Below are 21641 nucleotides of genomic sequence, written 5' to 3' on the forward strand. Positions count from 1 at the left end.
TTTGGTTGTTTACATTACAAATAATTTTGATATTTATTGTTCAAGCGTGTAAATAAAGCTTTTTTGCACTTTACTCTTTGTTTTCTGTTTCTTATTTTGGTTGTGTTCCTTTGTAAATAAATTGCAATTAGATATAGTTGCAATAACATTAAGTTCAACTTCTAAGTACCACGTACTAAGTGTAAGTATGTATGCATATACCCTTTGGATTAACCCAAGGAGAAGATTAGATATTTGTACACGAATGTATCTGGTTACAGATTAATCCAGCTTGATGCCCTCGAACTAAGTACAAACTAAGTACTCTAAAATACGATCTCAGCTCTACGCAGCCCTAAATATTGGTAAGTATTCGTACATAAAAATACATTTAACACTTTGTATTGCAGTTGTATATTGTAGTAATTCTGTAGCTCACTTGTGTGCAATCTCTTTATCTCGAAAAGTACACATCTTACAATATATGTATATAAATATAATCCCTATATATATGTTGTGTATATGTATTCGTTTGTCTCCCTATATGTAATTTAGAACTTATGTCACGCTTTCCCCTCGATAATATGTACAAATCGCTTGGCGAAAATCTGCAGATAGCACATTTTTGCCTCGCAAATGTCGTCCTTCGGGTTGAAAATCTTTTCAAAGGAAGAGCAATAGCTAGGCCTTACTTCACTATTCAATAAGTTATGGTATCTATATGTTTGTTAAAAGTGTAGGATAGTTTTGGGAAATGGTAAAAAAGAATCGGAAAGAAAGAAAATTAAGTGAAAGTTTTCTATTTTTGATAGCCAAAAAGGATAATGGGTTTCAATAAACGGATTTTAAATCTAAATTTCAGTAAACTTAGTTAAAATGTATCACCCATATGAATATAGCTAAGTGTTAAAACGTATCGCCTGGTTTTCACCTCCATAACTTTTGTGGAAGAAGACTACAGCTTACCTAATCTCATTTCTAAAGATAACATAATTATTTATACACATTTTGACCGAAATCCGGTTAATACTCTAGTTTGGTATACACATATGTACGTAACATTGAGTTAAGTTTCCTACAAAAAAAATATGGAACTCAGGTTTTATTTTGGAAATACTGAATATGAGTTTAGCCTTTTATAAATACACTAACCAAATGGGAAAATATTTCTAATTCCTCTCTAATGGATTTCCATTTCACATGCACACAATGGGCAGCCAGTAAGATATATGACTATATTTTGTGTTTATTTATCTTTATTTTGACTGTAACATTTGATTTACCTACTTAAGGAAAGTAACGACTTACATCAATAGTATGGAAACACTTTCATAAAGCTTGTGATCAATCTAAGTATGTTTCTGTATATATGGCGTTCGAACTCTGCGTATTCTAAGGTAACAAGTATACTAACTTTAGATCGGTTAAACTTTATTTGTCTTTATATCGTTATGGGAAGATTAAAATGGCGAGTGTGCGGAGCCTGGGATTCTGAATTTAAATCTCGCCATGGTGTTGAGTTATGGGTTTTGGTTAGTTATGGAATGTAGATAAGTTCAATATCAGCTTTGGACCCAAGAGTGCGGTTTTCACATAACAAGTTCACGATGTCCGGCATTCAGAATGAAATCTAACTTGAATTTTAGAAAATCACCTTTAATTTTTACTAGATTTCTGAATTAAAATTTGGTAAATTTAAAATTTCAAATTGAAATATTTTCAAGGATATGAAAGATATGCATCCAAACTAAACTCCAAACTTTTAAAAGAGAATTTTATTTTAAGAAAGCTTTATAAATTATTTTATTTTAAAAATATTAATTTCTCCTTATTAAAGTTCTACAAATTAAAGGTGATTTTCTAAACTTATTTTAAGTGGGAGTCCTCCGGATAGATGGCTACTTTTAACTGGTATTTTGTGACAGATCTATTGGTAAGTACATTCTGCGGCTTGTGGACTCTCTCCGATCCTGGACCCGATCCCCATCAGACATCCGTTTCGGTGCTCGACTGGTGGTGATTGGAGGTGGGCAGCGGTGCCTGGTGGGAGAGCTGTTTGTGCAGCGGCGGCGGTGGTGGGTGGCCATGACCTTGACCCTGACCTTGACCCTCCTCATTGGGAACCAGAAGGGGCAGCGATTTCTGCATGCAAACCACTCCCGGCGATTGGTGCTGCGATCGAGGACTGGGCGGCGTGGGCGTGGCCGGTATCTGATGCCAGTTAATACTGTTCTGGGAGGTGATGTTCCTCGTCTTTCGCAGCGGCGGATTCTTCGTCGACGTGGAGAAGGCCATTCCCCGCTGCAGTGGAACTCTGCAGGAGCATCGAGGAAGGAGGAAACGGTAGCAACGACATTACGAAGAAGGACACGCATTAGCAACGGTGGGTTAGTCGGCGAGCAGATGGCGATGCGGCAGTCGAGTTTGCGATGAGGCGCAGAGGATGTTGTTGTGGTGGTTAAATGAGAGTTCAGGATCGATCGATTTCAGGACAAGACGCAGAGCATTGTTTTTTTTTGTATTCATATGTTTTGCGAAGAAAAGGGGGAGGAGGACGACAAAGACACGGGTTACACACAAGAATCAGACATGGCACTCGGCGGGGGAGACTCTAATCTCTATGGAGACAACTCACCTCGTTGGGCTCGGCGGCGGGTAGGAAATGCCACGGTGGCTGGGCGACAACAACATGTTGCCCGAGTGGCTCGTCGTGGAGCCGGGCACGAGCAGAGTATTGTTACTACAAGTAGGACAAAGGTTATACTATACTGTAAAGAGCACGCTGGCGGATTTCGATCCGGTTACGGTTACGGTTACGATTTGCGGACTCGCAATCGCAATCGAGGGAAGCGGAAACGTAAGCGGTGGGCGGTGACAGTAAAAAGGATAAAAGTCGTGTTGCCCCTAACAAAAACGCATTGCAACAATTGCACAAATAAAGAAAAGAAACTAAGTACAAAACAATAGCTCCGGAAACCGAAGTATAAAATACCCTTGTGCCAAAATTCTTCCTTTTAAATCCTCCTAAAGGATATTAGTGGACACTCTATTTGATTAAACTTCTTCAACTTCATCTTTGCCAAAGCCAAAATTATATCTTCTCCAAAGAAGATTGAAATTGATTTATTTCCTTCAAATTGATTTAAGTTGCAACAGTGAAATATTATGTTGTACCAAATAATAAGGGAACGAAGCAATCACAATACAGATCCCTTATAATAATTACATATGAAAGTGAACATTCCTATCATAAAAAGATGGTTTCAAAAAACTTCTTCAATTTGGCAAGGGTATTTCAGAAAATAATGACTTGAACAAAAAAGACGATTATCACAAATGAAATTTTGTGTAGCAGATGATTTAGTCGTGGATTCAAGTCGTAAGTTTCACAATAAAAATATTTATTTGTTGTTTTCGCATTAATATTTAAAATATGACTACAGTACGTACTAGCTAAAAACAGTGTATAAATATGATGACTAAATGTAGAGTATGGTACAACATAAACAGAGTGAATCCGATCCCTGTTAACGCTCACAGGTGACTGAACAGGAAATCTGATCTGTGATCTTGTGATCTTATGATCTGTGATCTTGTAATCTTGTGATCTTGTGATCTGGTGATCTGGTGATCGGGAGATGAGAGTGGTTTGGTTTGGTGGTTGGTGGAGTGTGCTTGCTTGGTTTTACTTGGTTAGAAGCTGGTCATGTGGTCAGTGGCGGTGGTGCACCCTCTACGCAACTTACGTGTGGCTGTGATGCATGTTCAGGTTGGGCAGACTCTGGCCCAGATGGTTCAGCGGCTGCACGGAGAGCGTGTTGGCCGACTTCGAGCCCATCTGGCCGATGATGCCCATCTTCGTTTTGTGCAGGCCACTGATCAATTGCTGCTTGCCCTTCAGGTTCACTCCGTGGTTGCCTGTTAGAGAAATTAAATTCAAATAAATACAATTAAGTTTGTTGTCTTTTTGTCTACTAAAAACGCTGATATAGTAATTGCTTATCTTCTAAATTGTATTTTAACAAAAAATCGAACATAACGAAGTGCAGAAATATCACTCAAGTGATAAATATTTCTGTTAGATTTTTGACTTGAACTTCTGTTTATTATTCCACACAATTTTGTACTTTTCTAATTTATTAGGAAATTATTTGAAATAATATTATTATTTTTGTATACCTTTTATTATTCATTATTTTATTATTATTATTTCATTATTTTTTACTTGCTACACACCTGTCATTATGCTGGAGCCCTCGTCGCTGGACACCGAGTTTGTCTTCTCGAAGTCGACGGAAATGTTGCGCGAGTCGTTCCACTCAACGCTGCCGCTGTGGCTGTTGTTCGCACTGGAGACGTGGCTGCAGATCGATGAGTTCATCGGCGATTTCCTTACACCCAAGGAATCGGCGGTTCCGCCGCTGGTGCCACTGCCGCCAAACCGGAAGCTGTCGCCGCCGACAGTGCCACTTCCGCTTCCGCCGCCACCGCCGCCGCCTCCGCGCTTCAGTCTTTGGTAGATCGTCTTCGCTCGCCACAGGGCGTCGTACCAGTTCTTGGCCTCGGTGCACTGCAGCGTGAACGCGGTGGTGGCCACCTGGAACTCGTTGAGGTACACGCAGTTAAGCGTGTTGTTCGGCGCCAGCTGCACGATCAGCTGGTCCGTGAGGTACGGCTGCCGGATGACCTTCAGGGCTCCCAGTCCCCGCTTGGCGATCGTCTTGCAGACGAGCAGGAGGTCCGTGAGCAGAAAGCAGTGCACGTCGGACTTGCCCAGGTTGTCCTTGAACTTGTGGTCGCCCTCCATGAACAAGTGCCGCACGTGGTAGGCGGGGCAGCCTCGCATTGGGGCACACAAATCGAACATCTGGCTGTGCTGCTTGATCAGCTTGTCCAGCATCTCGTTATTGGTGTCCTAATGGGTTAAAAAAAATAAGCAAAATAGTTTAAAATAAAATAAAATGAAAAGTTAAGTTGTATTTAAAATGGGTTTATCTAATAAATGTATATTATATATATAGTTATATTATAAATAAATATCTGAATACTTCAAAATAAATTATTTTCTACAGTTTCTAGTTTTGCTTAATTTTGGCAGTTAATAGTATCATATTTATCTTTAAAATTCAAATATATTTATAAGCATTAATTTTACTATAATATTTTAAGAGTAGGTAAATATATGAAAACTGAAATAACTAGAATACATAATCTTTAATCACAAGTTTCTTCCAAGAACCCATGTGTGTAATATATTTACTATTCAGCTCAACATTTTGATTAACTTTAATTTAATGGTTACTGTTTTAGCACCACTTACTTTAATAAAGAACTTTTCCTAATGTTGTTAAAGTAATATTATCTTCAAAAGCGACCACTTACCACCACATCGTAGGACTCGATCCGCACCATCACCCCCTTGAGGCGTTCGCTCTCCTGGCGCATCGTCAAGTGGTTGTTCACGCTGCCCACGAAGTTCTCCACGCTGTGCATCATCACATCGATGGCCTCGATCTCGTCCACGTCGCTCATGTGCTTCTTGATGGCCGCCAGGAGGAGGCTGTACTTGGTCAGTCGCTGCATGGGTCGCACCACAATGTCGGCGAGTCGCAAGCGGTTGCACATCTTCTGCGACTCGCACCACGCCAAATAGGAAGTGAAAAGGGCGTTATTATGATTCAGCTCCTTGCAGTAAAACTGGCAGGTGCTCTGCTCCGCACAGTAGATCTATCAAGTGATTAAATAAATGCAAATACAAATTATAAAATGTTTATGTATATTTTCGGGAGCAAAAACCCACCTTATATGGCGCAAAAATGGAGGCAAAGTTGATGAATCCCTCCTGGAAAAAGGCGCAGCGCAGCGGTTCGTGGGTCACCACACTGTGTGCCACCATCGGATATAGCCACAATGTCCAGAACTTGATGTTCGCCTCACAAACAGCCCTCACATTAGAGAACAATCGCGCCTGGTCGACATCGATCAGCAGTCGCTCCTCCTGCACAGCTTCCAAACAGGCCAAAAATAACTACCGAAATTAATAGAATAATAAATTATGTTAAATTATAAATCAAGAACTAAAATTCCAAAGACAACCACTCACATCCGTCACAGTTTGCAGGGCGTGAATGTAGTAAACCTCGGTGGTAACCAGCTCCCAAATGGCAGTCTGAATCTTAATCTCCGACTCGCTCATCGCATCGCTCTCCACAAAGTCCCGCCAGGATTTGTGCATATCCTGCAGATATGCCAAGGAGTTAACCAGATCCGGGTGATCGAAGTTCATGCTATCCGCCCGCTGGGGAACCCCGTTCTTGGCATAACTATTCAGCAACTCGCACAACTGACTCTGCTGGGGATTCTTGATCCCGAATATGGAAGACCACCGCTGCTTGATCTGCTTTCCGGCTGCCACGCCCGACTCGCTGGTCTCCTCGGTGGAAACGGAGGGCAGAAGTCGGGGCGGAGGTTGTCGGGAGCCCTGGGAAATAAAAAGTAATAAAAAAACAAATTTTTTTAAATAAGAAAGTGTTTAAAAAATTATTTTAAAAAATGGGTATTCATCATTTAAAGGAATTAAGTTCGGTTCAAGAAATTTAGTAACATGTTTTTTTAAGTTAACGATGAGCATTAAAGCAGAATTTTCATAAAAGATTTAAGTTTTTTTTTTTTTTTTGTGCAGTAAACAATCACTAATTAAATAAATTATTACATCAACTCAGTTCAAAACAAATCTTTAGTAAGTTTGAATTTGAATCATTGTTTCTTCTTTATTTTACTTTTCTTCTAACGTAACCATCTGTTTTTGGTTAGTCATAAATTACAAAAAGAACCTTTGACCTTAAATAAACCAATTATATTTCCTCCTACATGCATGTGCTTCCTTTTATTTTATTTCAGGCAAGACTCAATTAAATACCCTGTCAACTTTTTAATTTGCCCCGAAAATATAAGACCCCAACCCGTTTGCGTTTGCGTTTGCGAGTTGAACTTACAAAGGAAGCTGCCTTTTGCAGGGGCTTGCGGTTGCTGCCTCGTTCCGTGATGCAGAGATGGTGTCCAGCCAGGCTCTCCACATCGGTCTGCTCATCCACCGAGACGGGAAGGAGCGAAGGACCTGTCGGGATTCGGGGGGGCGGAAAGCCCACTCAAAATGTCAACCGATCCGAGGAAGTTCCACCAAAGCGACTTACCTGCGTCTAAAAAACTGGGCGTGGGATTATTGTCCGTAATTGTGATTTGTGTAAAGCTGAGGTTTCGCCTACGCAAAGCGTGGCCAAGTGCATTACTAAAAAAACATGTGAATTCATTTATATAATTTCTCGTATTTAAATAGAAAGGGGTTGCGAAGGACTCACAGTAGTGTAACGCCTTTAGTTGCAGGAATAAACTCCTCGTCTGGCTGCTGTGACGAATCCAAGCAGAATGACACGGAGAAGAACTCGGAGCTGGATACCTAAATAAACGGATATTCCAAGAAATTAACCAAAGCGAATATGTTGACATTTGGGAACTTTTGGTCTGCCGCTTCCCGTTGATGCAGAACCTAATCTGCAAATTCAAGGACCAAACCGAAAAGGCGAACCTTTTAATTCAGACCTCGAAGGGGCCACAAAGAGATCCACTGACAAAAATCACTGGCGACTTTGTGCCGCAGCACTCTCTTTGATGGCCCTCCCAAGTGTGAAGATTGCATCTGCGGAAAAAGGAGAGAGGGGGCGGGATAAAATGCCCGCCCGCCCACAAAAACTACTGATAGAAAAGGCAAACATCAAGAAATATTCTCCTTATTTGTGTTGGCGGGAAATTCTCCGCTCGGTGGCAAAAGTGACAGAAAAGCGGCGGCAAGGAGAAAACCCAAGAAAAAGGAAAGGAAGAGGAAAGCGAGGAAAAGGAAGGGGAAAGCGGGAAAGATCTACAACAACTTTTGCTGATTAAGGCGACAACGGCAAATAAAGAAATTAAAAATGTATATTCTGCCGAGCATAATTCACCATCTTTTGCAGGCGCACTCGTTAATTGCAGGTTGGATTCTTTTTCTTTTTTTCTTTTTCTTTTTTTTTTTCTTTCTTTTTTTTTTTAAAGGTGACAAGACCTTCTGATTGTGCAGCCATTTGAGATCTGCTTCAATCCCAGCATAGCAGCTCTGGCTTTTGACCAGGTGATTCACTAGATTCAGCGGACTCAGTGGATTCAGTGGGTTCAGTGGATTCGGGTTGGGTCTTTTCTCCCCACTCACCTCGCTGCGCGTCAGCAGTGGCTTCTTGCGCTTCATGAACGAGGAGGATTTCTTTTTCACCGTCGCAGGATTTGTGGACGTGGGGCATCCAGCCGGGGAGGTCAGGCCACCGCAACCTGCTCCACCTCCACCGTAGGACGCGGATGTGGGTGTGCTGTAGGGACTCAAAGTCGAGGACGATGTGGCCGCCACCTCGCCGGCGAACTGAAAGTGTTTCGAGGAGGGTATCGCATGAGTGGCCGATGTGGTGCATCCGGTGGTGCTCCCACTGCTGGTCATCAATTGCTGGTTGTTGCTTTGCTGGCCAGCCTGGTTGTGCTGGCTAAGGTGGCTGTGGTGGCTGTGGTGGTTGTGGTGGCTTTGGTGGTGGTGCTGGTGGAAGGAGGCGGCACTGGAGTGACCGGTGCCGAAGCAGGACGAACTGGCCGTCATCATGGTGGTCTCATCAAAAGTGGGCGAGAGCATCAGCGAAGGCGTCCGCCGCACGATCTGCGGTGCCTGGGTGTAAATCGTGGGTGGGTGGTGCGGTGGGTGACCTTGCGTGGTGGTGGGTGGTGCCGTCGATTTACCCTTCTCAGTCTGAGATTTTTACGAATTTTTTTTGGGTTTTTTGTGGTATTTGTAAAGCGTTCAGCAAACGAATAAAAACCAAAGTTTATAAAGCCATTTAGGTATCAAAAAGAGACAAAGAGAGAGGGAGAGAGACAGAGAAAGAGAGAGAGAACAGAGGGGGAAGACAGATATTGTGAGCATTTTTTTTTTGTTAGGTGATTACTTTTACTTTACAAAAAACTATAGAGTTTAATCTACTCTAAAAATATTCCAAGAATTGCCAATTGTTAAGCAGAGGGATTCAAATTCTCAAGTATAAGTGGTGCCAAATAAAACTTCTCTAACATTTTTTTTAAACAGGATATCTATTATATTTTACCCAAGACGCATTTCTTAGATTTCATGCAATTAAAACACATTTGAAACTAATTTTCTTACTTTGTTGAAACTTTTTGAAGAAGTAAACTAAAAGTTTTCGCAGAAGACACCAAAAAAAATCTTCAGTGAAAACTAAAATAAAAGAACTTTAAAACAACTTGTGTAGGTGTGTATATAGCAATTAAGTCTATTGAAAAAACATATTAATCCCTCATTATAACTAAGGCCAGTTGAATCAATAACTCTCAAGTAAAAATCGAAAGAAAGAAAAAAGACGCAACCTTTTGTTCCTTAAAAACGCAGAAAAGTCACGTACTTTTTAAAGAACAGACAACTAAGGACACGGCGCAGCCTTCCAAATGACTAACAGATACAAATAGTTAGTGCGGAGGAAAACAACTGACTGTGCTTAAATCAATGACAGCTACACGAAGACCAGTAAAAGTGCTAAAAAATCAAAATGGACACAAATCAAAGACGGGCGAAAGCAGCAAGCAAAGTAATTTGTTATCAATTTGCGAGCGGACTTTCTCTCGAGGGGCTGAAAGACCAGGAATAACGAATTTACAGTGGGCACACACTACTGTGCACTGTACACACTACACTGGGGAAAACTACAATTTAAAATAAAGATTTTAGAATTAATTTTCCAGGAAATATATGCACTTATTTCAAAATTCAAATTACAATTTTAAATAAAGATTTAAGAATTAATTTTTCAGGAAATATATGCACTTATTTTAAAATTCAAAGATTGAAAAGTTTGTTAAATATTTTGAAAATATATATATTGTTATAGATTTTTATATTTGCATAAAAACAGTATCTTTAAGTGTAGTCTTGTACTTTTTCTTCTAAGTGAATTTATTACACTAAGTTATTATTATTCAGTATTGAATGTAATTCTTTTTTCGTTTCTTAATTTCAGATTGTAGTTTTTCCCGCAGTGCACACAGACCCGGCAAGATGGATGTGCTAGCTAAGTGGCCAGCTCCTAGCAGTTGGCCAGTGGCTCAGGCATGTGCCCTTGGCCCCCACGACCAGCACTTACCACATTGGCCTGTCGGCCCAGCGAACCCGGCGGTGGAGCTCCGGTGGCGGTGGCAAAGAGTCCCGGAGTTGCGGCGGTGCTGCCGGCGGTGGCGGTGGTGGTGGTGCTGGTGGCCATTCCCGGGGGACCGTGCTGGCAGGACACCACGCCCGAGTCGAGGCCATCCAAGTGCGTGAGACTCTTCGATTTCAGCTGCAACGGAAAACGAATTCGAAATCTGTTTGTGAGTGTCCGGGTGAAACCATTCAAGCGTTACGCAGATATTTATAATTAAATTTTATTCGCGCTATCGAGGGCTTTTCACATATTGTTTTTCCTGTGTTCAACCCGTCGGTTTTCCTGTTTTTGTTCAAATAAAAAAATGCAATTTAAATATAAGCGGATGAAGTGCAGCCTTTTATGGCGCATGAAATTACTAGGTGCATTACAAAATATTCAATAAATGTGGACAGCATAATAAAATGTTATTTTCATAAAGAACTCAAGAATGGTATTCATGTTGAAATCAAATAATAAATTCATTGCTACTTAAATAATAAATGAAAATTCAATAAGTAATTATTCAATCCTCTTGTTTGCACTAGCAAAAAATTTGCTTACCGAGTGCTTTTTTTTTTTTTTTTGGTAAGGAGAAACCCAGATAACTGATTTATTGCCAGATCATAAATCCAGATGCCGATAAGCTTGCCTTTTTTTTTGTTGTTTATAAGCTATAAAAAGCTGTGCTGGACGAACAGCGGAAATGCTTTGTATATCCCAAGATGCTGGCGGAAATGTATTGTGTTGCAGGCGACCTTCGCAGGAGGAGGAGGAGGAGAAGGACATGCCATCAAGTCGGTGCAGCCAAAGCCAAAGGACGACGGAGCCACATCGAATTACTGAATATTTCGCGCTTAATGCAGAGAATAATGTTTTGAATGCTTTTGGCGCCGGGCGACGCGAGACAATGAAAAGCTCACTGCATTTGCTGGGGAAAAATAAATTGCTTGCGGCTGGCTGGCATTCTGGGTAACTTGGTAACTCGGCAACTTGGGGATTCCACAACGCTGATGGTGGCGAGGGTGAATCGTCAACGAAAAAAAAAGAAAAGATGCATCGAGAACAAAAAGATTGCGCCGGCGGCAAAGAGCCCTAGACGTGTCCTCCTCGAAGGTTTCCTGTCCTCGCCTAATGCACTGAGATTACATCAGTCAAGTGCCCCCCGGATGGCCGAGTGAGTGTGGACGTGGCCCAAAGTCAGGGTCCGCCTCAAAGTCAATGCCTCACCCATCACCCATCAGCCTCGTCCTTTTGAAAGGACCCCCTCCCCAGCCATGTGGCTGCGATTTACTCAACTCAATGCCTCGGTTTAAATTGTGCTTGGCGGAAAACCTTGTGCTTAAATTCACTTTAACCGCATTCAAATCGAAGGGTGTAATTCTTAGTCATTTTGTGACAGACTTAAGATGGTTTACTGAAGGAAATCTAAGATTAAACCCCTTTTAAAGAAGAAAAAAAACATATATTATTTTCAGTTAAAATATTCAACAAACAATTTAAATCTCAACAATATTTAAGATTTAAATTCTGAAATGGATTTCTCGAATCATATTTTCCTGTGCTTCTAATTGCCACAGAATATATCCATTACTTCGTTATTCATTCATATTAAGCTTGTTAAAATGTTTCCAACTGAATGCATTGCCGGAACTCTAAATGGATGAGGTATCTGCCATCCGAATCCGAGATCGAGTCCAGGGTGCGGCATGCATGGCAGTCGAGCTGGGGGAATTTAAGCTCCGAGATGGATGCCATTCAGCCCCATGATGCCGCTAATCTCCCCTGGAACCAACGACCGACCAGGACCACCGACTCGCCCGGAGTGCGCCCAAGGATACGGGCAATGGTCTATTATTCCTGCTGACGACAATATTTCACATTCTGTTTTGGCAATTTCCAGCTGGCGGCCCTCACCCTGCGAACACTTTGCCAGGCATCGCCTTGCCCTTTGCTCTGGTTTATGTTTTTGTTTCCGGTTATATTGTGAATTGTTCGCCCACTGCGGCTTGGCTGGATGTGTCCAGTAATTAGAAGTGACCGGGTATATTGGACACTGAAATCTACAAAGCTAATACCAGCAAAAAATTAAATAATCTTTATAACAAAAAGAAACCTTAAATGAAGTTCCCTTTTAAACCTCCTATTGTTCCTTGTTTTATTTTATTCAAATTTATAAATATTCAAATATATTTTATCTATAAAAATAAAATCTATTTGTAATATAACATTATTCCAGAAATATGTTATTTGCCATAGGTGAAGCCAGAAAGTAAACAATTATTGCATTTCACTATAAAATTTTGATTTCTTCTTAAAAGCCAATCCAAATAAACTTATTTAAATAAAAGGATAGCTTATCGTTGATACTGTCAAACTAAAGTTTTCTGTTTTTGTTTTGACTCTTTGGCCTTTTGCTTCCCACATACAAAAAAGAAAATCAAGAGAATTACTCGTAGGTTCTCATAAAGCGAACACTTTGCTATTGGAGAAGAATGCCGGTCGAGGAAATAATAATTCTGATTGTTTATACTGCGTAGGAATAGTGCAATGCGGCATTGCACAATTCGTCCTGCTATCCTCTTACACGTCCATTGTTGCTAAGGCGATTACCTAATCACCCAAAGGCTTCAACACGTGTGTCCTGCCCACGGAATTTCCCTGTCAACATGGCTACTTACAGGACACAGCGATTAAAAAAAATAGAAGGGAACTTGGTTCACATGACACGAAACAAGGAAAATCACTTTGGGTTTTGGTCGGATAACCTGACAAGTAATGCGTACTAGGAAATTGAAGATAAGAGTAAAGGATATTTCGAAAAATTCTGGTTAAACTTCAAGTTTTAAGAGATCGTTAACAAATCATAAATACAATTTGAGGTAACTTATGGCTCGCCTTAAATTCTCTGGAATTTTTATTATGCCTGTTTGCTGCTTTCTCGTTTAGGATATTTTTTTCCTCATAATTGTTTTCGTTTACGTGTACTCAGCCTGTTTTGTGTGCCTTTGAAGAAAGCCTGCCGCCACTAATAGGATTAGATTTTGTAATAAACGTACAAATTATGATTACGGCTGAAGAGTGGCCTATTTAGATGCCCCGAGAAAGCCGAGAGATTTTTCCCTGAATGCCTGCTCGTACGAAAATATTTACCAGACTCTCTCCCTCTCACTGATGGAATGATGATAATCTGAATAGATGGAAAAGCCGCAGTTTAGCCAACAAAACAGTGCATCGCCATTGGAAATGGAGGCATGGCTTTCCCGGCATTTTCCTTGGGCTTTCATGCGGGGCTTAGAATTTCCCATTTGCGGACTGGACAAATCGTCGATGCAATTTATTGCTTGACTGCACTTGCGCTAATGCCTCTAAATATCTTCCGGCGACAATTGAATTCCTCGCACGCACACAAACATACACAAACACACACACATTTGTTTCTGTGCAACCACACTGCGTATACGTCATGTCTAATGTCTCTGTTATAATATTTATGAAATCCATGGCACTCAGAGCACTTTATTGCAGTTCCATTCAAGCATAAAATCTGTTGGCAAACTGAATTTGTGCATTTTGGTGGGATCTTCTTAAAAGCTCACTCGTAGTAGTTAAAAATAGACTAATTGAGTGGGTTTTGGTAAGTTCAATTAATTATTGCATTAGTATTATAAAATATGTATTGTATTTTGGTAAATGAAAAGTGCACTTAAAAAAGAAATATTGAAAAGCTGTAATAAAGTAAATAATAATGTAAAATGAGCAATATTATAGGCATAATATTCTTAGAAAAATTAAATCTATAACTATAAATAAATATATTGATAATATACAATATTATATAAATAAATATATAATATTACTCATACTAATAAAAAGAATAAAAATGATTTTTAAATGTTTTCTTAAAGCTTTATTAAACCATAAATAGAAATTTTACAAAATAATAATCACTAATCCAATGGCGAATGCTATGTGTTGTAAAATTGTAATTTAAAAACAAGTTGAATATTAAATAAAATAATTTATAGGTTTTGAAAGATGCTTAGAGATGCCGTCCTTATTTTCCAGCTGACGTCATGGGTGTAAAATTATTTTCGCTGCTGTTCGCGAGTAATGCTGTAATTTAATATCCCGACTTAAAAGATAAACAAGAGCACGAGCCAAGCAAAAATAAAAAAAAAAAAAAAACAAACAAAAAAACAGAGGGAAATAAAACAAAAATACGAGCGGACATAAGAGTGGAAATATGTTTATTCTCATTTCGCTAAGTAAACATTTGATAGGGGCCGCGCATAATTTGTTGACCACCAGGATGCGATGCTCCCCCTCCACCTCCACCGCCATCATCTTTTTCATTTATTCCCGGACTCACCTGCAATTTGCTGTTCGGCGGCGAGACCACCAAACAGATCTTCATCGTTGCCCGCAGGAACTCCTCGCGCTTTGTGCTTAGGTCAGGGGTCAAAGAGCCCGGCGAGGTCACCGCCGACTGTTTGTGCGGGGTCTTCTTCTTGGGCGAAGTAACGCTGGGCAGGAAGGGATTCAAGCTCCTCACCAAACTGGCCGAGTTGAACTTCCCGCTGGAGCCACCTTCGTTGCTACTTCCTCCCGATGGCGGCGATGCGGAGTTGGCACCACTCGGTGGTGCCTGCTGCGTCTGCTGGTGGTGCAGCAGCCGCGTGGGCGAGTTCAGGCTGAAGAGCTTGCGGCGATGCCTGCCCGGCGTGGAGGAGGAACTGGAGGCGGGACTGGGCGTGGGTCCAGGAGGTCCTCCTCCCCCTTCGCTGTGCGTCGACTCCTGCGATCCCGCGCGACTGTACGAAGGCGTTGGCAGCTGCGCCGATCCGTACTTGAGATTCCCCTCCAGCTGGAGGTCATCCGTGGTGGGTTCACCACCCGCCTCAACCACTCCATCTTCGCTGTAGGTGCTGTGGTAGGTCCTCGCCGTGATCTCGGGAAGAAAGGGATTGTTCGGGGAGGTCAGGGTGTATTGGTAGTAGCCACCACCACCGCCACCACTGCTGCTCGTCTCCACGGGAAGCGTGCCCTCCGTCTCCTCCGGGGTGCTCTCCTCGGGGAAGGATCCCCCTGGAAGTCATGGCCACCGCCGACGCCACTGCTGCTCGAGAGATAGGCGCCCAGCTGCTCCCACTCGCCGGAGGAGGAGTTGTGCGAGGACACGGTGAATCCCTCGTTCGAGTGGCCCTGGCAGCTCCGCGAGCTCTCGTTGCTGCTCTTGAAGAGGAAGTTCTGCAGGCGGGTCAACCGAATGGAACTGCTCTCACTGGTCAAACTGCAACTCCGACTGCTGTTTCCCGGCGCCGAAGAAGCTGTTGTTGTGGTGGCAATCACCTGCTGATCACTGCGATTGCTGCTTTGGGTTTCCAAACGACGTCTCTCCTGATTTTCGCTGGCTGATAAAGCAGCTGTTCCTGCTCCTGCTGCTCCTCCTCCTGTTTCCTTTCTATCTATTCGTGCTGCTCCTGCTCCCCCCGCCTGCGTGCTGACCTCGCCACCCATGGAGGTCCAGTAGAACACACTGTTCTGCGAGCCACTCAGCTCGCCCAGCTCACAGCTGCTCTCCAGGGAAGTGCTCGAATTGGTGGTGGCCACGCTACTCAGATGCCGATACCCGTACTCCGGCGGCGTGCACTCGTCGGGGCTGTCCAGCAGCAGGGCGGGATTGATGTGGCCACCCAAACCCACACCAACACCCACTCCCAATCCCAAACCGGGAAGATTCAAGTGACTGAGGGCGAAGGGCAGGCGATTGTTGTTGTCCGAGTGGAGACTACTCGTCGTGGGCGGTGGAGTCGCCCGACTCTTGGCCTTCAGCTCCTCCGGCGTGGGCTCCTGCCGCTTAATCTCCAGCGATCGATGGTCGCCGCGTCTAAAGGAGCGACGCAGACGCTCCGCGAACTTCGATTGCTTGGGCGCCTTCTCCTTGGGCGGCTTCTCCTTGGAGCGGCCAAGCAGATTGGTCCTCTCAGTCTTGTCCTCCTTCTCGAGGAGTTTCTCGTGCATATCCGTCGCAGGGAGAGGGGGGATGAGAAGATCCGGTTCCGGATCGCTGCTGCTGGCTGCTGGCTATCGTAATCGGTGGCGCCGCAAAGCCACCACCCATTACGGCCGCCCTTCGCCGTGATGATTGATTCCCCCGCCAATTGGTGACCCCGATGGGATATCTCAACTGGTGACCCCGATGGGATATATCTCTTACTTAGCTGGTCCGTTACTCCGTTGGTTCGTTATTCACTAATTCTTTAATTTATGAAGCGTTGATTTTCCCCAAGATCCACACTCGTTGAGTTGTGTTCCTTAATTCGACTAACACTAGGTGCATTTGAAGCGGTTTGGTTATAAGTAGTTGCTCGTATTGCTTATTCTAGTATCTTAACTTTCGTTGGTTTGCTGAAATGAGAGATGGGGATCGGAAAGGGGTTAAAATGGTTATCTTGAGTCATTTATTGGCTTGCAAAATCATATTCAGTTTGGATAACTGTTGAGGAGTGGGTGCTTCAAAAAGAATTCAGTCTGAAAACATAAACAAACAGTTAACAAATATTTGAGGTTCTAAAATTATATTTAACATTTAGTATATGCAAAACCGAAATAGTAATCCTGTATAAAATATTTGTGAAAATAAATCTATATTTTTGTGAAAATAAATATATGTTTCTTTAAAAAAAAAAAAAAATGATTTATATACGCATCTCTTTCAATTCTTTAACTCTTTAACTTAAACTCATACACTTTCCTTCACCATTATTCAATAATATATATGTTATGAACGCACCAATTTTTCCACTACATGAAAAACGTAAAAAACTAACCTTCCTCAAAGGCAACCAACAACAAGTGATGCAAATAAGCACTTTCGGAGCAAATCAATTTAGGATAATCCATTCAGCCATAATCCTCGAACGTTATTGCTATTTTTCGCCCTTCGATTTGTGTATGCAACCTTTAAAGTTTTTCGGTTGTTGTTATGGAAATTGGGGAAACGTGTTAGCATTTCAAATGAGAGACGACAACGAGTCGAGACGAGACGAGACGAATCGAGAGGAGAACGATGAAAACGACGTCGACCAGCTTGTCCTCGGGGGTTTTCACATAATTTTCCGAATCCGGGATGCGATGCAAAGCGATTGGCAATCGATGGAAAATCCAAAAAGTTTAATCAATGTGCATATTTTGCTGTCAACCGATTGGCAAAACTGAATTAATCAGGCAGAATCGGAAACCAATTTGGCGAGTCAAAGCTCAAGTTCGTTGCAGTTTCATGGGAATATTTAATTAAAGTCCTAGTAATTTGTCTATCTAACGAGAGATTTTGCAAAAATACAGCAACAGCAACAGAGAAACACAATTTTACATTCATGACATTAAATATTTACAGATCCAGTCCACCGATTAGGTTTGTTTTTCCCTTGCATTTTAGCCTATTTATTGATATTTCTGCTCAGTCACGTTCTGTACTCTCGCCATAATCGTACATTTATATTCGCAACATAACTTTAAGATCTTCTTCTAGGGAAAGGACCAACGATAAACAATTCGTGTGCCTATTTTCCTGATTTTCCTTGAATTTTTCCCCTCCATTTTATTTATTTTTTTTTTTGCTAAAAGGGTGGGCAAGCAAACTTGGCCATAAAACGGGCAAGAAAACTTTATTGTTATTAATATTATTTGCACATAAATATAACAGTAAATAAACATAGAGAGTGCGTATGTGAAGGGGGTGGTGGGAGGATGAAGGGAGGGGGGTTGGGGGAAGTGAGTTCGAGAGTTGACAGCCAGCTTGCCCCTGGCTGTTGCAAATAAATCATTGCACACGCCTGGACGCCCCTCAAACACGCAACGTGCCCCCAACCGAAATCCAATGGCCCTCCACTCCAAGTTGGCTAAACCGAACCAAAGCAAAAGCAACGAACCATTCGCCGCAGTTTGCTTGTGTTTTGGCCAAAATAATGTATAATTAAGCCGGGCAGGGAAAGGGAGTTCAGTGAGCCAACCAACCAGCCGGGTCTTTAATAAAGCCAACCATCCTTCATGCCACACACACATTGGGGGTGCTGACAGCTCAAGGACGAGGCGAGGATGGGAGTTGTTTCTTTTTTTTCTATATTTCGGTGGTGTTGTGCCTCCTGAACTGTGCTGATTTTCACCCCCTTTCAAAGGGGGAGGGGAGGGGACCTTTCAAGAGGGGGGTCACCTAGCAAGTTATTTTCAATTAAGTGTTCTTAACACGTTGCCTAATCGACAGACATGTTCCCCCGAGTCCTGGGGACACCGCCTTCTAATCACATTAGTGCAAAACCAAAGGAGCGCACAAAAGGTCGAGCAAAAACAGTGACACGATGTGATTTCATCTCCCCAAAGGAAGGAGATTGGTTCCCGGGAAATCCCCTCTGGGAATCAAGTACAATGGCCCGATTCCTAATCTCTGCCTTAACCTTTAATTCGGAAAAGGAACCTTTACGGCTTTCAACTGATAAGAGCATTTTTAACAAATTAAAAACACAAGCGAGGTATCTAATTCATTCCTGTTTTAGTTAACCAAAAAACAACTTTCTAGAAAGTTTATGAATTTATTTCTCCACCCCGGAAACAAATTTCAGCTTTAATAGGAAAAACAGGAAAAACTAAAAGTGTACTGTTTAAAACGAAGGCTGAATTTAAATATTCATTACCCCTTTTTTAAGTGGTCTACGCTTACACCTTTGGGTGATAACTTTCAGAATTTGGTAATAGAAAACGTATAAACGCGGCCAAGGACTCACCCTGCATAATTGCCGCCACCTCCTAAACCAATTTAAATATTCCGTGAGGGCCACGAATCCCGGGAGCGGAGTGGGATTCTCGAAAACAACAACGTTGTATCACGGCAGGCAAAATCGCAGAACGTTTAAAGATAAGCGAGCATGTTGTTCGCCTCTCATTAAATTAAATTAAATGTGTGTCTTGTGATAAAATTTTATATTCAGGACCTCATACTCCAGAGAAGGCGTTCTTGGTTGGCTGGTGGGTTGGTTGTTGGGTTGTTGGTGGGTGTAAAGCAGAAAGGGGGTTTCGAGTTCAAGGCGCTTTTCAATTTCAGTGCAGCAACAAAATCCGTCCGACACAGCGGCAAAGAAAACAACAACTAGCCGCGAAGCGCCGTCATTTCCGCCGCCTGTCAGAGCAGCAACAATTTAATTTTTATTGTTATGATGTCATCAGCATAAGAACCGGGCCCGTGCCATTTGCAGCCCGCCCTCCCAGACATCTGAAACCCGAACCCAAAACTCAAACCCAAGGAACTCAGAACTCAGAACTCAGAACCCAGAGAAACGGGAACCCAGACCCCAGAAGTCCACATCCAAAGCAAGTTTCATTCAGGCTTCGCTGACGCACTCGGAAGACGTGAACCACATACAAATTGGCAGTGTGATGGAGTCCAGGCAGCCCGCTAAAAAAATGACACAACCACTATTTCAGGACCCCGGAGGCGTCTTCTTTCGGGTCCAAGCGCGATTTATGCGCGAATTGCCATTTACCCCGGCGGGATTTACTCGAATCGCTGACCAGTCTCGCCGATGAAGTGCCAGTCGCGCCTTGCCAACACCTCATGTACAGTCCTACTTCTATAAATTATAACACTGTTTTATTTTAGAAAATTATGATATGATATTGATACATGATGATATCTTTTGAATATCCAATTTCATAAAACAATTTGCGAAAACCGGTTAAGAATGCTTGAAGCTCAATATCAAAAGTATATTCCCTTTTAGATTTTCTTTTTAAGCTTATATGTACTTTTAAACTTTTTAATTGCACTACTCTTGCTTTAGAAACATTTAATTTATTAAATCAAAATATACAAAAATATATATATATTTATTTTCCCATAAGCAAGAGCTATTTGGAAGTGGGTTTTGGGTAAAATCAGTAAATATATTTTTTAATGTTTACTTGATTAAGAATATTGAGTTAATATGATGTGAACCGGAGTACTATTTTTGACTTGATTTTGAGTGATTTTAACCTTAGGTTATTAGTAATAAAATAAAATATATTTTTAAGTATTTTTTTATAGATATGCCCCTGTATAATTAAACGAATTTATTCGGAACAGTGTTACAGAGGACAGACTGTATATAGACAAGCGAAGTGATGGCTCGGGCTGAGTTAGAATTATGCCCCTGGCCTGAGCACATTATTACGATGCCAGCTTTTATGTGGCTGTGGTAATGTAACATTTTGCTGAGCAATCAAAAGGCGCAGCAAAAGTTGCCAAGTTCGAGGGGGAATTTGCGATTGTTGAGGAGGAGAAGGAGCATTGGGAGGAGGAACCGCATCCGAATACCGAGCCCACCTGGCCAACTTGCAGCCGGAGTTTGATCGATAAACCAAACCGAAGCAAACCGTAGAGGAGTAAACCCAACCAGAGCGAATCGAGGTCCCTCGCAAATTGAGCCAGCTGAATATCCAGCAGAGCCCCGTGTCAGAAGAGGCAAAGTTTAATCTTTGATGCCGGCGACACATTCGGCCCAAATTGATTTTTAAAGTTATCAGAGGGCCGCACAGCCAGGCTGTGATTTATGCAAAGAGGTTGGCTGGTTGGCTCGGTTGGCTCGGTTGGTAGGTTGGCTGGTTGCTAACTTTTCCTGGGGTTTTGTCTTAACAAAGCGGGTCAGAGTGCAGAGTGCAAAACCGAAACAAAAACACAACACAAAGCCCCGCTAAAGTGAAACAATGCCCATCCATCATTCCGCTATCATTGGGCTTCTGAATTTATAAACAGGGAAAGAAATAGAAAAGAATATCTAAATATTTTGTAACATTTCTTTTAACTACTGAATAATATTAAATATGATTTACAAGTTTCTAAATAATTTTGAATTGGCTTAAAAAGTGTGTAATAAAGTGGGGAATAGTTTTTTGTAATTGTAATCAAGTTTAATTAGTTTATGATGTCCTATTTTGAACTTGTAGTCTGTGTTGACTTTTAAAAACAAAAAGGCTCAGTAGTCTGGTAAGATAAAATACTTAATTTAAAAAATAGAAATCTCGTTAATTTGATTGAAATGAAAAAATTTTCCTCAGTGCACCCACTCCTCGATGATTGTCACCAGCTCTTACTCACCTTGGTTGGTTCATTAATGGGACCTCTTCGATTCCAATTCCGATTCCGATTCCGATTTCTGTTTCTTCTTTTTTCGAGTCCGCTTCCTTTTGTTGAGTCTTTGTTGCTGCTGCCTCTTCTGCCCCCCGCCGCACATTTATTTTAGCAATTTGTTTGCCTCTCGGTTGGTTTGTGTTTTATTCTTTGTTTTTTTTTCTGTTGTTTGTTTGTTTGTCGACTGGTTGTTGTTGGTTTGCTCAGCCCACACACCTAAACACTCGCGAAAAGTACTTGAG

The 21641-nt window shown here is 41.9% G+C and overlaps 1 protein-coding gene across 1 annotated transcript; it reads right to left on the reverse strand.

Annotated features, from left to right (window-relative positions):
• LOC108100379 lies at positions 1-21607 on the reverse strand. Its single transcript, XM_017204228.2, is given in 15 exon segments — positions 1-2293; positions 3726-3897; positions 4216-4894; positions 5362-5706; positions 5780-6007; positions 6083-6460; positions 6975-7096; positions 7173-7267; positions 7338-7435; positions 8219-8797; positions 10200-10391; positions 14608-15326; positions 15329-16295; positions 16297-16646; positions 21367-21607. Coding segments are annotated over 14 exon segments (4965 nt in total). The 5' UTR covers positions 16360-16646; positions 21367-21607; the 3' UTR covers positions 1-1965.
• Between the last annotated feature and the right edge of the window lie 34 nt (positions 21608-21641).

Source organism: Drosophila ficusphila, unplaced genomic scaffold, assembly GCF_018152265.1.
Source record: "Drosophila ficusphila isolate 14025-0441.05 unplaced genomic scaffold, ASM1815226v1 contig_286, whole genome shotgun sequence".
In the NCBI taxonomy this organism is placed as follows: domain Eukaryota; kingdom Metazoa; phylum Arthropoda; class Insecta; order Diptera; family Drosophilidae; genus Drosophila; species Drosophila ficusphila.